The sequence below is a fragment of the Syngnathus leptorhynchus genome, chromosome 9, assembly GCF_054491065.1.
Source record: "Syngnathus leptorhynchus isolate UIUO chromosome 9, UIUO_Slep, whole genome shotgun sequence".
In the NCBI taxonomy this organism is placed as follows: Eukaryota; Metazoa; Chordata; class Actinopteri; order Syngnathiformes; family Syngnathidae; genus Syngnathus; species Syngnathus leptorhynchus.
Window position 1 is genome coordinate 8,266,925 of NC_141203.1, and position 14,804 is coordinate 8,281,728.

At 41.4% G+C, this 14,804-nt stretch overlaps 2 protein-coding genes and 1 long non-coding RNA gene across 4 annotated transcripts in view; 2 read left to right on the top strand and 1 right to left on the bottom strand.

Moving 5' to 3' along the window:
- The window catches only part of LOC147050978 (glypican-6-like), a 59,046-nt gene extending 57,138 nt beyond the window's left edge, over nucleotides 1–1,908 (top strand). For both annotated transcript variants that reach the window (XM_085919783.1, XM_085919782.1), the window contains exon 9: nucleotides 1–1,908. In XM_085919783.1, coding sequence (XP_085775909.1) covers nucleotides 1–206 — 206 coding nt within the window. In that variant the 3' untranslated portion in view covers nucleotides 207–1,908.
- Nucleotides 1,784–6,261, bottom strand: dct (dopachrome tautomerase). Its single transcript, XM_085919784.1, has 8 exons — nucleotides 5,751–6,261; nucleotides 5,365–5,664; nucleotides 4,916–5,016; nucleotides 4,524–4,690; nucleotides 4,243–4,422; nucleotides 4,034–4,169; nucleotides 3,757–3,958; nucleotides 1,784–2,756 (listed from the first exon to the last, which is right to left on the bottom strand). The coding sequence occupies exons 1-8, from the start codon at nucleotides 6,031–6,033 to the stop codon at nucleotides 2,584–2,586; spliced, it is 1,542 nt and encodes a 513-aa protein (XP_085775910.1). The 5' UTR covers nucleotides 6,034–6,261; the 3' UTR covers nucleotides 1,784–2,583.
- LOC147050981 (uncharacterized) overlaps nucleotides 2,977–14,804 on the top strand; it is a 25,460-nt gene continuing 13,632 nt past the window's right edge. The window contains exon 1 of the long non-coding RNA XR_015067232.1: nucleotides 2,977–3,234. This is a non-coding gene — a long non-coding RNA (uncharacterized LOC147050981). The remainder of the gene's footprint in view (nucleotides 3,235–14,804) is intronic.

A 14,804-nucleotide genomic window follows, 5' to 3' on the forward strand; every position in this document is an offset into this window, starting at 1 on the left:
GCGACGAGGGCAGCGGCTCCGGCAGCGGAAGCGGCTGCACAGAGGCCTGCCCCACAGAGGCAGATGTGGCCCCTCCTGAAGCCCCGGGCGTGGAAGCCGACCGGAGGGGTCCGGTAGATGGCACTTGTTCGTCCCACGCTCCCCCCTCTGGCCTCATAACCGCACTGGCCTTCTTGGTTGTGCTACTCCAAATACATTGGAGATAATGCAGGGGGAAACAGGTGGGGACGAGTTTTTCCACACAGGATTCAGACTGAACAAGTCAAGTCAGTCACGCATCAATTTTCCCACTTTCCCAAAGAATGCACATTTATTGACTTGATAGTTCACAACATGGTTCCTCTGTTCGACGCTGAAGCCGGCCGGCCCTACAATCTCCGCTTGAGAGATTAAAACTATTTTTTATTCAAGGAAAAAAAGAAGGCAACAACTTTTTGCACATAAATGTCAGGCAGCAATGTCTGCCCCCAAGTGGAAGAAAATAGCACGCACTTTGATTGTTTTGACTTTTTGTGTTAAGGAAAAAAAGTATATGTGTGTGTGTTTAAGATCATTTTTAAAAATGTGCTTATTGATGACTTCAAGTGGTACAGTTGTGTTCAATGTAACATTTAAATCAGATTCAAACAATTTAATGGCAGGAGTGACAGAGTTTAACATGCAACTTTAATTTCCATGAAATCATCAGCGCTAATAATGAATTTGCTTTCATTTTACATCGTTTTTTTTATTCACCTATCATATTCTCAAAAGAAGTATGTCTTAATAGTCTGGCCTCATGCCATACAAAAGGGAAAATTGTACTATACTTGAGTTTGCCATTTGCCTTGCAACATATTCATAAACCTTCTGCAAAATATTCCAAACATTCTTTTTTTGTTTGTATGTTAAGATGTTTTAAGAGAAGACAGTTTTGGCTGCCGTGCCTCCATTGCCATTTTGTATTTATCCACAAGGCTAATTGTTGTTCGCGTCTATCCATTGAAAATACAGGCATTCTGTCCATAAAAATATAAATGCTGAAAATTATTTGCTCACTATTAGCGAAGCTCTTTTCAATAAAACGCACCCCTCCTCCCCCCAAAAAATTCAACCTGTTATTCACCATAAATGGATCTTGCTATTCAATAATTTGTATGTTTGAAATTCCCAGTGATAAGAATAAGTTGAAGGCTATTTCTATTATAAGTCTGGAAAGCATGCAACCATACAGAAATATTTCAGTGGCAAGACACTGAATGAATGTTAAATTAACATCAGATGCTCATTGGTTAGATGTTTTGAATTTGAATCTTGAAACACCCATGTCCAGCATCTACTGATTTCTATTTGTGCCATTTCTTGAGCTGCACTAGCACAATAATGCAGAAACTAAAGAAAAGAGTGCAACAAAATGCAAAGAAAAGGGGCCCCTGAACGTGTTTTGTGAAGCCTGAACGTTGGTGTGTGTGTGTGCAGCCCAGGCAGGCTGGATCCACAGTCACCTGTGAAATGAGAATCCATGGAGAGTGCAGAGCGGACAGGCCAGAATGGGTCTAGTCACTAGAGCGGATTGTCGAGGGTGTCGGGGGGCCTGGCCGACCAAAAGCAGCCTCTGTATGCGTCCATTTCAGAACATATCAGCGAGGACTTTTCAAGTGTACAGTGTGTCATTCAAAAAAAAAAAAAAAAAAGATTCTTTATAATGAATAGTGCTCTCATGTTTTGTATCATCAAACCTTTAATGGTAATATTTTTGCAATAAAAGGATGAGGGAAAAAAATATATCCAGAGATGGAAATGCTTCAAGTCACTGTTTTTATTTCTCATCAGTGCATTGTTGTTATATGACGGTACATTCAAATGAACTCAGCTTGACTTTGATTTCAAGCCATTGAGCTAATATGCCTTACAATGCAATTAATTAAAGAGGATGATTGCATTCAGTGTTTTTGTACTGTTCTTAAGAATAAATATTTGTAAAAACATTCCGATAGGTTCTCATTTGTGATGACTCTGGAATGATAAAATAATTTATTTATTTCTAAATAGTTGACATAAATTTGCGGTGATTTTTTTAAATTTATTTCAAGCATTATAAAGTGTTCATTTATTACATGATTTTAATTGTTTCTGCATGTCATTCATCTACAACAGTGACTCCCCATCACGATGAAGTGTGCCGTGAGAGCTCATCAGGTCGTAAAAATGATTTCCTACAAATAAATGTATCGCTGTTCATCAATTTATGCCGGCAACGTAGTGACAATTAATTGTTTGTCCACTAGATGGCAGAAGGCACAATTAACCTATATTTTGTGTACTATAACTTAACAGATCCAAATTTCACACTAAAGTAAATCAATTTGTAAATAAATCAATGGGATACATTTTAGTATATATTCTTTATGTGACTATATTTGGCAATGCACTGTGAAATTTTCTCATTCAAAATATGTGACTTGTCAACAGGGATTGAGAACCTTGTTCTTATGAGGGACCATTTCAGTTTTTGTGTTGGACAAGTTTGATCTAGATTTCAGGCCCGCGGACCATAGGTTCTCCACCCCTGCTCTACAGTGATAGTTATCAGTTGATGGGGATCTACGCTTCGTCCGTGTACTTCCTGTGTGTGAAGTCCGCTTTTATCAAGGGTTCGAAGCCTGTGTTTCTGCGCTGGCGAAGGTAGAGCACAAAGATAAGGAGGAGCGCCAGGAGCCCGATGAAGACTCCCCCAAGAGTTGATCCCACCACAAACACTGCTGATCCTCCTGCGTCTGAAAGAATGCAAAGACGAAGACAACATATTCATCATTTGCAATTTAATGCAGAAATTATATTTCATTGTCTCACTATTTCTATGTATACAGATATTAATATAGAAACACGCACATATATAAAAAAAGAAAAAGTTTCCGGTTCACGTATGTGAAGCGTGGAATTGCGTCATAGAAAAAAAACACCTTGACCAGGTACACACACATTGTACATGTTAAAAGTTAAACATTTTTTTATTTTTTTTTTCTACATGTTAATCGCTCATTTTCATCTATTTAGCCCCTTTAGATTTCCCGTGAACAGTTTCTTATGGAATTAATATGCGGTTTGTTTACAGGTGCACCTTCAATTGGCAAGGTAGCGAGTCTTTGGAGGAGCTTGTGCAGCATGACGGAAATATATTTTCTTCTTCTTTGGAAGGAATAGTGGATACAGCTGTGCATGCATGTCGATCATCTTTGCAAACATTTTAACACGGTAGGAAGTGCTTCTTATTTCTAATATGGGGCCGCTGTGACGTCATGGCTCTATGACTTTTAAAAGAGAGTTGCATAGATGTGGGTTGAATATAACAGACGATTCCTGGTAGTGTTGAACATTTTGTGGCGTTTGGTTTGTTGCAATGACTTGGCCTGCTCACACTGCAAAACTGGTTGCAAGTAAAAAATACTTCATGCATTTGCTTATTATTTTTGTGGTTAGTTTCGTGCAGAAAAAAATGTGGCAACCTTTTGCAGGATCTGTACTGTGGGCATCAAGTTTGACACCTGTCAGCTAGGACATCTACTCATATTTTTGGGGATTGTATGTACTATTGTCATCTGTGTTTTTATTTCTCCAAATGTGTTTATTTATTTCTCCAGATTTATTTATTTATTTATTTAAAAAACATGTTTTTAGACTTGTGCAGCATCACTGTTCTGTGATAGTGGCAGTAAGTTTGAGGTTTTATCGTATGGGCAGAATTGATAAATAAACTGACATTGGCCACTTGCTTACCTTCAAAGTCAACAGCGTAGGAATACCCCAACTGCTCTGATGGTATGTAGATCTCTTCATTTGTGATCGGAGGGAAGAACGGAACCATGTTGTAGTCTCGGTTATGACCGATGGGGGCCATTTCATCCGGGAAGGTGGCATTGGAAGGGACAAATCTCCTCATCCACTCATCAAAAATGGCATCCGTGAAAGCGTGGAGAACCTAAAAGGCAAGCGGTCAGAATTCAACACCCCCTAGCGCTTGACTTCTGAGCACGCTGTGAAATTGGACTCTGACCAGGAAGATGGGGTCGTTGGCAGCAGAGTGGGGCAAAGAGCTGGTTCCGTTGAGCAACGCATGGACCAGGTTGTGCAGATTGTTGACAGTTTCATCCAGTTCGCCGTCGGGCTTGTCATACCCTTCCAGGGCGTTTCTGTGTATCAAAACCTTTGGTAACAGAGTGCAGTGTAGTTGCGGGTGGCTGAAACTCTATTTCAAAAGTCCACCTGAAGCTGAAGGAAGAGTTGCTGAAGTATGGAGGGCTGTCAAAGTCCCGGATACCCAGACAACTGCGAACATCACTCATGGTGGGCATAGTTGCGTTAGCTCCTCTCATCACACCTCTCTGAATCAAACCCTCATTGGTGCCATTGCAAAGGGTCACCAGGCGATTGTAGTCATCCAAACTGCAATGAGCACAATACTTTGTTTCTCGGTGCAGATTTGTCATAAAAATATGTAAAATATTAAAAAAACTAACAACAAGAATACAAATCTCAGTGCAGACCTGTTACACACCACACCCCAATTCGAGAATCTGGACTGGCTACTGATGAGGGAGGGGTTGTCGGGGTTTCGGCCTCCCAGCAGAGCGTCTGTGCACACGTCACAATCGTTTTGCCCGGTTGCAAAGTTCCAGAAAGGTACTGCAAAGTTCTCATTGCCAGTCAGCCTCTGTAGGGGAAACAAGGAATTAGGGGTTAATCGGTATTAGCATGCCTTTGCAAGACGCTTAATGCGTGTGCTTCATTAGGCAAATTTGGGATTGACACAACCCTAACTCGTTCTGCTTACACGTTGCTTGCATCTCTTTATTTTTAAAATAAACATCTTGTATGTAATAAGGGAACCATCTAAACCTTTACGTCAGGTTTTTCCAGCAAAACTATGTTTTTGTACCTGTAAGTCTCTTTCCAAGCTGAGGAGGTGATATCTATGCCAGGTGATGAATGCAGGTCCTTTGTGTGAGAAATCAATGGCTTTGAATGGGCGACCGGGACCTACGGGGACATAGAGCAAAAACGAAAAATCAGATTTTGTTATTAAAAAGAGGTCAGAGCAAAACATTTGGTTTAAGCAGACTACAGCTCCTAAAAGTATTTGCTAAGACCTTAGACGACATCAATATCAATACTGATGGGGGCTGAGGACAGGCCGATAGCAACAATGGATTATTTGCAGTAGTTTATGCATAATTCATTTAATTGTTTGATATAGCGTAATGTCATTGAAGCCTTTCAAAGCAAGAAAAGCAGTTGCCTTCTAGTCAACTTTTGTGGATTCCCTTATCCGACGCTCCTTTTAATTAATCAGTGATTTTGAATGTGGCGATTATAGTGACTACTCACCAAGCAGAGTATCTCGTACAGAGTAGTAGTGTTGCCACACAAAGAAATCGTAAATGGAGATGTTGGCAAACTGGGGCTCTGTTCCATTTGGCCCCAGAAGGCCCAGCCAGTGCTGAGTGGCAATCATGTAATCTGGGTGGATGGTGGTTTTAGCCAGTTGCAGGGCATCCAGGAATTCCTGGAGTTCTGCAGGGCTCAGTGTCAGGATGTCCTTGCGAATGACGGCAGCTTTCCTCTGGTCGCAGTTTGGTCCCGTCCAGCCGAATTTACACTGCCCGCAGTTATAGCCAGCAAAGTTGCCTAAAACACCCAAAAAGTATTCATTTAATTATGAGTGATCTGATTACTGCAATAATCAATAAATATAATACAATAATTGGACTTACCATTACACCTGCAAGTCTGGTTGAAGAATTTGGTGGGCCATCTCTCGCGGTCATCGACATTCCTGAGCCTGTACGGACCTCCCCAGGGTTTGGTGTCAACTCGGACAGCGGTGCAGTTTCCTCTCCCCGTCAGGGTGCCGCATATGTTTGCAGAATCGGAGCCCAGAGCAGGGCAGCACTGCTTGGACACAATCCCCTCCACGGTGCAGCACGCTCGAGGGAACTGAGCCTCACCGGGTCGCAGAAATAAGCAAAAAAGGCTAAAAAGTAAAACTACCGTCATTTTCCACCCGCTTGTTTATTCTTGTCCGTAGCTTGTCGATCAACTAGAGTCCGGCTTCCCTCCCTGGTTGTGTATCTTCAAATTAGATGTGGAGAAAATTTGTGGAAATGGCACTTAAAGTCTAGTCATCTTGTGTTGCAATTGGTTTCACACACATTAAGGACCGCACTATTTTGTGTTGGAGCTTTAGTAGAGCTGGGTGGGATTAGACTAGTTGGTCTTGTGACCATCACCTGACAGGCGAGCTGAAAAGCGAGACTGAGAAACATGTTTGCCTGAAGGGCCCATTAGGCATAAGACTTTAATGAACTTTATCAAGACTATATTCAATAAGTTCTCTGAAAAAGATGAATCAGATTAACATTTTAGAAACAATAAGTGGGTTAACATAAGTGCACAAAATAACAGGATAATGCTCTTAGCAACTGTTGTCCTTTCAATCAAAGCTTTGTAAAGATAACATAAGGGCAGGAAAGGATTTTCCAAGAATCTTTCAGTTTTCATGTTTTTCATGCAATTCATGTGGTCCTTGATGACGGTGGAACGCTAGCTTCCAAATGTGTTGGGAATCACACATTTGTTTGTCATATTTTGATACAGCAATATGTTAATCAATACATTTGAAGCAAATCAATCTTATTCTGGAATAGAAAAAAAACATGTTTATGTTGAATTTTATTTTTAAAAGATTACTGGATTTTATTTTTTTAATCTGGCATTTTGTTGACCATGACTAGACTAGATTAAAGACATGCTAAAAACAGGTCCTAATTAAGGCGCAGGTAGCGTAATGTAATTTTTGTTCACAAGAGCGCACAATGCCTCAAACCCCCTCTTCTGTCTGCCCTTGTCCAGCAAAATGCCAAAAAAAAAAAAAAAAACTTCACCCCCAATTGGACTTTGTCTCAAATTCAGAAGGATTTTCTCCAAACTATACATACCAGTGTATTTCAAACCCACTAACACCCTCTGACAAAAGCTGGTTCACCCCAAAGACAAAATCCCAAGACGAAAGCTCAGCAATGTTGTTTTTGTGATGCAGTGTAGCGAGGAGTTCAACGACCTCTACATTGGAGAAACCGAGTCGCCTTTACACAAGTGCGTGGCACAACATCCAGCTTCTAAGTCAGACGCTCGTTTGCATCTCAAAAAGAGGCGACATTTCTCGAAGGAAATATCTATTGTGAAGTGTGTGTTTTATGTGCACGCTTGTTTTTGAACACCAGCCAATTGTATGTGGATTCCCCTCCATTTCAAAGCATCGTGTCCTGAATTTTTCATCCGGCAATGTTCTGCATATGCTCACTTATGTGCATCACAAGATTTCCTTGAGCATCCCTTCTGTCGCACTTGTGACTACATTATGGTTGACCCCCGAGTCTGTCTCTCTGCATTTCAGCCGCACGTCTTGTGACTGCTGACGCTCTTACGCAGAATTTGGAATTCAAAGCAAGAAAGGCAGACTAGACCACGTCAGAATTACAAACAAGGAAAGAATCATTAAGACGTTTGATCTCATTGCTTTTATGTAAAGGCAATCGCACGTCCACCCACGTTTCATTGCGACTCATGTCATCATTTGTTTTTGTATGTATCTGTTGTACAACAATAGTGCAATAATTACCAATCTAATGTTAAGAAAAGGTTACGGTCACAGCTTCACTCTTGATTTTGTTTCCTATTCCCTACCGACATTTTTTTTTTAACCATAAAAAATAACATAAACATAAAATAGTCCATCATCTCAGGATATAGTAATACCAAAACACGATGGCGCCTTGAGAAAAGCTCTTGTGACCGCTGAGTCTTTTACCCAAGAGGCCTCATGAGCTTCACTGGACTGATGGGGATTAGAAGAATTCCTGCCCGGAGTCAACTGGAATGTTGATTACGCTTTTTATAAGGTGTCTGGAAGAGCAAAGAGACTCTCAAGGTGTCAAAATCAACCGTGATTGTGATATGATTCGGATTGGTCACGGTTTTGCGGCTCACCGTGCCACTGATAAAGGTGTGAGCCAATGTGCAGGTTTGAGGCAAATCAAATTAAATTAAAGATAAGCAGCATTTCAAGTTAGATGTTAAGGTGAAATGCAAGACAAGAAAATCTTTGATGTGCATTTAGGGCTTTGCTTTGTAAAATTGAAGCTAAAGCGCGCGTGTGTGTGCGTGCGGAAAAACAAATCGCTAAAACTGATTTCCAAACACAAAATTATATCTTGTCTATTGAAAAATTACCACTAGGCATTTCAAAATGTTGCTCTCCACTCTTTCCATATAGAGTGCGATTGCTATTGCAGTATTTTGACAAATATTTTTGAACGGTGATGGCATGTAGCGCCTACATTTGTTGCTTTGGAAGAAAAAAAAATATAAATGTATATATTTTTGTACTAGTATGCAAATATATAGTGCATTTTATTTCACAGATTGGTGCCAAAGAGCTGTAGAGAAACAAGGTGGGGAAATTTATGGAATTTGAGACATAATAATGAAGGGTGTAAACATTGCCTATATTCGTATAAAATAGCATTCATTTGGGATTAAATAAATTGAATTAAATACAAATTAAACAAACAATCTAAAGTCCTTCACATTAAAGATCCAATGTAAATCTTACAGCAACATATATGAATACTAATACTCAAGTGTTCAGAAATATTCTGTCAGTGGAATTAAGACTCCTATCGATAGGCAAATAAAAAAATCTGCCATTAAAAAATTTATTCTGTTTTGCTTGACACTATTTTAGAGCTATTCCTTTATACATTTATAATCATAGTGGTCCATAGACACTGTTCAATTTGTATTCACAAATAGGTTGAAGTCATTGCTTTTGTAAATGTTTTTCTTTTTATTTAGTGTGTCAGGCTGTCCCTGTAAGGATAGCATTACAGTGTTTTGACTGGGGAAGGACAGGAAAGGTGGTGTAGTACCATAGACATTCGCAGGAGAGCAGTGTTGCCGTGTCTGGTGCATGGCCACTCGTTGTCAAACCCTGCCAGTTTGAATTTCCTTCAGGATGCCCGGGCCAAATATGCCATGAAATAGTCTGGGATTGGACATCTTTGTACTTTAACTGTCACCATTTAAAATGTCCACCATGCCGAGCGACGTCTGGGAGCGCAACACAGTAGCCTGGGTGGTAGGCAGCCATGTGAAATGAGTAGCCTGTATAGAGTTTTAATCCTCTTTAAGACTCCTATCCATCTCTAAATTAATATCTAGGGGCCACACATTCCACCATGAGCAGCCTGCCCGCCTGTCTGCGTGTGTGTGTGTGCACGTGGATGTTTGCGAGAGCCATTTCCCAAATTATTCACTGGAAAATAAGATTAATAGTTATGCTGGGAAACACGCTTGAGGTCAATTAGTTGTGAGATCCCACGATAAAGTCATTACGCTACGAAGCCAATTCGAGGACATGAAGAACCGAGTCGTTAGAGGTCAATATGCGTTAAAATTCAATGTGAAGATCCTATCCCGGCTCAGCAGTAGAACAGAAACCTATAATACTCATTACATGCATTTAAATGAGGCTGTCCTAATTACTAATCAGTCTCTTGTACCATTAGAGATGGAAATTACAAGTACAAAACAGAGCCTTGGGCCTCATTCACTAAGAATATATTCCAAGTTTTCCTCAGTTGGGTTGGGTGCAAGTGTCGTTTTCACAGACTTTGGGATACATTTGTTTAACTGTTGTGGGTGGGGTTTGTTTTTGCACATATGTAGGGATACAAGAGTCATATTTTTTAATGCTAATAATAAAACTTTATCAGCACCAACTCTACGTATTCGGGATTAAATCATTCCACAAACGTGATATTTAAAAATAGATATATTTTAGATAGCACATTAATTAAGTGTTCATTCAATTTAATATATTATTTCAAAAGTTTGAGTATTTACTTAAACCCAAAAACCTATATGAAGGTAAACTAATTTTATGAAATAAGGGAAATATTCTTAATATGTTGAAATCGTAGTTTTCTTCTACTTTGAGTCAAAATCTAAGTGACAGTGACTCAACAGCGCCTCTGCTGGTTACAGCCAAGTAGCCCACTCAGTTTGGCTTCAATTTCTTCCAGATAATCAAAAAACAAATCAATTTCATCAATTCATTGCTTGATTAATTGATGGATTATAATCTTCTCGAGTCACACACGTTCTTATTTCAATGAAAGATCTCAATCAAGAACAAGATTATAACAGAACAGTGCTACTGTAAGTGGTGTCTTTAAAGATAAAAAATAAATAAAACCATACTGTGTATTGCCTTTTTCTGTACCCCAATCGGAATATTGGCTAGACCCCTTGAGTGAGTCTTTCTTGAGTGATTCCCGCCCACCACTCTGGCAGCTTCACCCATTTACATTTGAGCATAATGCCGGCATTAGAGGAAGCACAAGGAGGCCCTGATAAGTTACAAAGTGCTGCAGGGGTAAACCTCGTAAGAGAGAGCTTGGGAGTTATTTACAGCGTTCAAATCCTTAAAAAAAAAAAAAAAGTGCCGTGTCTGTCTGCGGGATGAGATTGGTTTTTGCAGTCGACACTGTGCACACAAAGCAAACACAATGCGATGTGGAGGGTGTTTAGCTGTAAATGACCAGATGACATTAATTCTAATTGACTGATCTCATCCCAATTCTTGGGACCTCTGTGTGTGTGTGTGAGATGTGGCTGTGTGAGCACAATGTTGCACGTAAAGCCCTTGAACTGCAACACTAAGATTGCTGCTTCCTTTAAAGACGAGAATTCTAAAAGCAATTTAAATTTAATTGAAGCAATGCTTTTAGCTGTGTGGCATTTTCTATTCAAATTCTCTGTTTTGATTGCCTACTTTTTTACAATAAGAGCACTCCAAATTTGCAAAGGCATTACAAACGAGGTTAAAGGCAATGGAACACACACTCCTCCTCCTCCTCCTCCTCCTCCTCCTCCTCCTCCTTATCTGCAACGTGCTCCGTACAGTTGTTCCATGTGAAATGCATTTAATTGCAAATAGAAAAGAGCGCAGAGAGAAAGGCAACAATGCGGCCGACTCAAGCGCTTCTCTCGTCCGCTTTTGAGCGAGCGCATTCAAATCCAAGCGGGCAGACAATGAGGGGAAGGAATCGTGCCCTGAATAGTTTCTCTCTGTCCTTTTCTCACTCTCCTCCCGGCCAATCCTCATCCTTGAAAGGGGCGGGGTTTGAAAGTCTTTGCCACCGCCGCCGGAGCACCTGATAGAAGACTCACCGAGGCTATTCATCACAAGGACTCTGTCGGTCTATCTGCATGACATGTCCATGCTAGAGGGCTACACACACACACACGTGATAAGGCCCTTCTTCTACAGCAGTGGTGGGAAACCAGTGGGCCTCGGGCCATGTGGGGGTCCCATGACTGCTCAGAGTAACCCCAAAACATTGAATCCACAAATGCTCAGAATTATTCATTTTCTCACTACAACAGCCACATCCAAAGCTGAAACGGTGTCTGATAGGCAAAAGGGTCCCCACCCCAACCCCTCAGTCACTCAGAGGGTATGAGGCACGAGGGGGGGGGGGGGGGGGGGATCACGATGCACAAAGTGCTCGAAGCCCCTCACGGCTCTTTGTTGGGCCAGAACACGCCCAGCGGGTCTGCTGACAGCGTCACGGCACCAAGAGGAAGAAGTTGAGGCAAGAAAGTGCACCCTTGAAACTTTCTATTTCCTTCCCCCCCTGCTTAACAAAGATTTATACATATTTATACATGCCCAACTATACTGATAGCAAAGTGGTGTGCTGTGTGTTCGGGGTGGGGGGGGTGAAAAATCTTGGAATTGCAGAGGTAAACTATATGTAAATGCCATAAAGTAATAGACTTGTAGTGCAAATCACACCATTTTATCTTTAATTTTGCTTTCGTACCCTCCCCTGCCACTGCCACCGTCCCCCCCCCCTCCCCACGCCGCCCCATCCTCTTTCCTCTGGCTTAAAGGTGCATCAGAGATATGCATTTAAGCATATTCAGAACACGGGGCGTGAAATTAAATGTGTGGCAGAGTGAGAAAAATATACAGACGCCCCAGATGCCTTAAAAATAGTCATTTATGCAGATGGAGAGGAATGGGATGACCCTCTCTCCAAGCATTTCTCCCGTCACTGTTCTTCCCCAATCTTGCTCTGTATCTTCATTTTTCATTGAACTCGCCAGTTTGCTGCTAAGCAGCCTTGTAGATAAGGCAAAGTGCTAAAAGGAGACGACAGAAGGAGCTCAGTGGGCCCGTTTCTATTGCACTTTCACCCAAGGCAATGGGCAGAATTTAACGGATTCCTTCCAACATATGTTTTTGCCAGATAAGTAAACAGTGTGTGTCGGAAATGAAAAAAAAAGCATTTGCAATTTAATGACATTACAGCTCCCAGCTTAGCCCGCCGTGCTGCGAGGCGAGGAGCAGAGAAAGGGGAGAGTGGAAGAATGGAACTGGGTGTCATCAATGTTTTTTTTTTTCTTTTTCCCCTCTTGCAAGAAGCAGCACTGAATTCTTTTTATTCTTTTCACCCACACACACACAAAAACATTTCCTTTCTCCATCCCTCCTGCTATTTTGTTCTCTCTGTCTGCCCATAGTTTGAAATGAAATTATCTAATATTTTATTCAAGGAAAACTTGCCTGTCCTCCGCCGTCTGCTCTTCTCAGCTAAAACACATTGACAGCGCCTGTGAGCACCCAAATTCACTAAAACCTCTTTTGTTAGGCTCTATCAATGCACACTAAAAGAAGCCAATGTGAGGACTTAGTAGGTGAGGGGCAGAGGGAAGAACCTTCGACTGTTACATTGGACCGGCTGTAAATAATCCATCCATTTTATGACAAACTCAGTGATTTTCTTCTTATCCCCCCCTACCCCCCCAGGCTGTCAGTCTACCCCCTTCTTCAAGGAGACTAATTGTGCAGGAAAGCAGATTAGTGCTCGCATGTACTCCTTGACCATGTGCTAATGTGATGACAAATTTGGGGACCCTGAAAGCGAAAGGCGTCGCACGCCAGGGCACTTTTGGCACGGGCTGTAATCTGGCTTTGGTATTAGCTCAGCAAACCGGTTTGTTTGAGTATGGATCAATCGCTCGCTCATTATATTATTTTTTTTTTTTTTTGGACAAGAAAGCTTTATATTCAAAGCGCTTTGCTGCTGTTGATCTCTCATTAAGCATGCTTGCATGTAAATGCACCGGCAATCCTTGTGTAAGGGATATGTCACCCCGAGGCCCCGGGCTTGCACAAGCACGTATAGGAGAAGAAGGGGCCGGGAAATTTGGGTCAGCCGCCGTCGCCAGGAACTTGAATTTCAGGTTTCGCTCAGAGCCAACCTGCTTGGCTTTTCTGCATTTAATGTGTGTGTGTGTTTGGCAATGTTGTGTTTTAAATGTCAGCCCCTGGAGCCGTTCAGCAATTTAGGAGGCACAATGAGCTTTGTCTCAGTATCCCTTCCAAGTGTTCATGTTACTTTGTCAAGGGCCCGCCGGCTTTATGTACACACATGAGCTTTTATCACCGCTCGGCATCATGGCCGTAGAGCTAAAAAGGTGAGAGCGGGTCGGACCCGGACGATAATATTACCCAGACGACAGAGACTTATTAGTGTTTCGCTAGTAAACTAACTTGCTGAAAAGGAAGTGACATGTGACACGTGATCTTACCGCCACTTGAATGGAATGAACTGTCAAGATGCATTGAGCATCAAATTAAGAGTGGGGAATATTTTCAAGTTGTTTACAAACATCCAACAATCCCGACGTCTGTTTGCGTGACGAGAGATCACTAAATAGAGCCCTCTGCCATATTTGGCCTCACGGTACACCGCCACTGTTGAATGACGCAACACGGAAACCAGGCTGACAGCACCAGGCGTCGGCTGTGTCTCTTTTTTTCACGCCCTACATACATAAATCTCTTAGTGCTGTCTGTTAGCTATGTATATTTTTACACCTTCTTGCCTTGTTCCTGACATTTGTACGCTTTTCCTCATTGAAGTCCATTTGTGTCTCTGTTGTGAGAGCGTAGCTTCCATCTCTTTGGAAGGGAAGAAAACATATGGTGCTGTAATATTTGCAATTGGTTCGCTTCCAATTGCCCCACTTTACCTGCTAAAAATTCCTGAGGTGTCAACAGCAACCCTCAAACGTCGTGCCCTTTTGTTTGACACCCAAGTATTTATTTGTTTGGAAGCTAGATAATTAGTAAGTAGCTTACTCTGCAGTGTGGAAAATCTGTAAAAGTCTCAAACTGCCATAAAAAGTCAAATAAAATTGACTTGGAATTGTTGTTCGAATGACTTTTACCAAAAACGTCAGAACGACTTCACCAAGTCATCAGTACAACTTTGCAGTAAAGTCAAGTGACTTGGTCCTCGCTTGTTAGAAACAAATATCTCCTTTGACTTTGAGAGTATTTGACATTCGGCAATGTGACAATGATTCAAACATTTTAATAGACAAAATTATAGCACTGCACACTTTTTACATACACACACACACACAAGTGATGCAGAAATTGACAATCAGGGCATGTAAGACCTTCTTGTAAGCCCATTTTGTCTGACAACACAACATGGACAAGGTTCAGTGCGACACGTTGGCTGAAGGGAATGCGTAAACTGTCAAGGTAGCCTGCTTGTGTTGTCTACTCAGACCATTCATAATAGATTGGTTCTGAGGACACTTTGCATTAGCTCCCAATCAAAGTATGAAGTCATGCTTGTTCATTAGTAGAACTAATGGCATATTTTATGAGGCTTGCTCTG

Excerpts from the sequence above, each read along its gene's own strand:
- dct (XM_085919784.1), bottom strand. The coding sequence starts at position 6,033 with ATGACGGTAGTTTTACTTTTTAGCCTTTTTTGCTTATTTCTGCGACCC. Across the intron at positions 5,665-5,750 it reads CCAGACTTGCAGGTGTAATG|GCAACTTTGCTGGCTATAAC; the intron begins GTAAGTCCAATT and ends TGGGTGTTTTAG. Across the intron at positions 4,691-4,915 it reads GCTTGGAAAGAGACTTACAG|AGGCTGACTGGCAATGAGAA; the intron begins GTACAAAAACAT and ends TTTCCCCTACAG.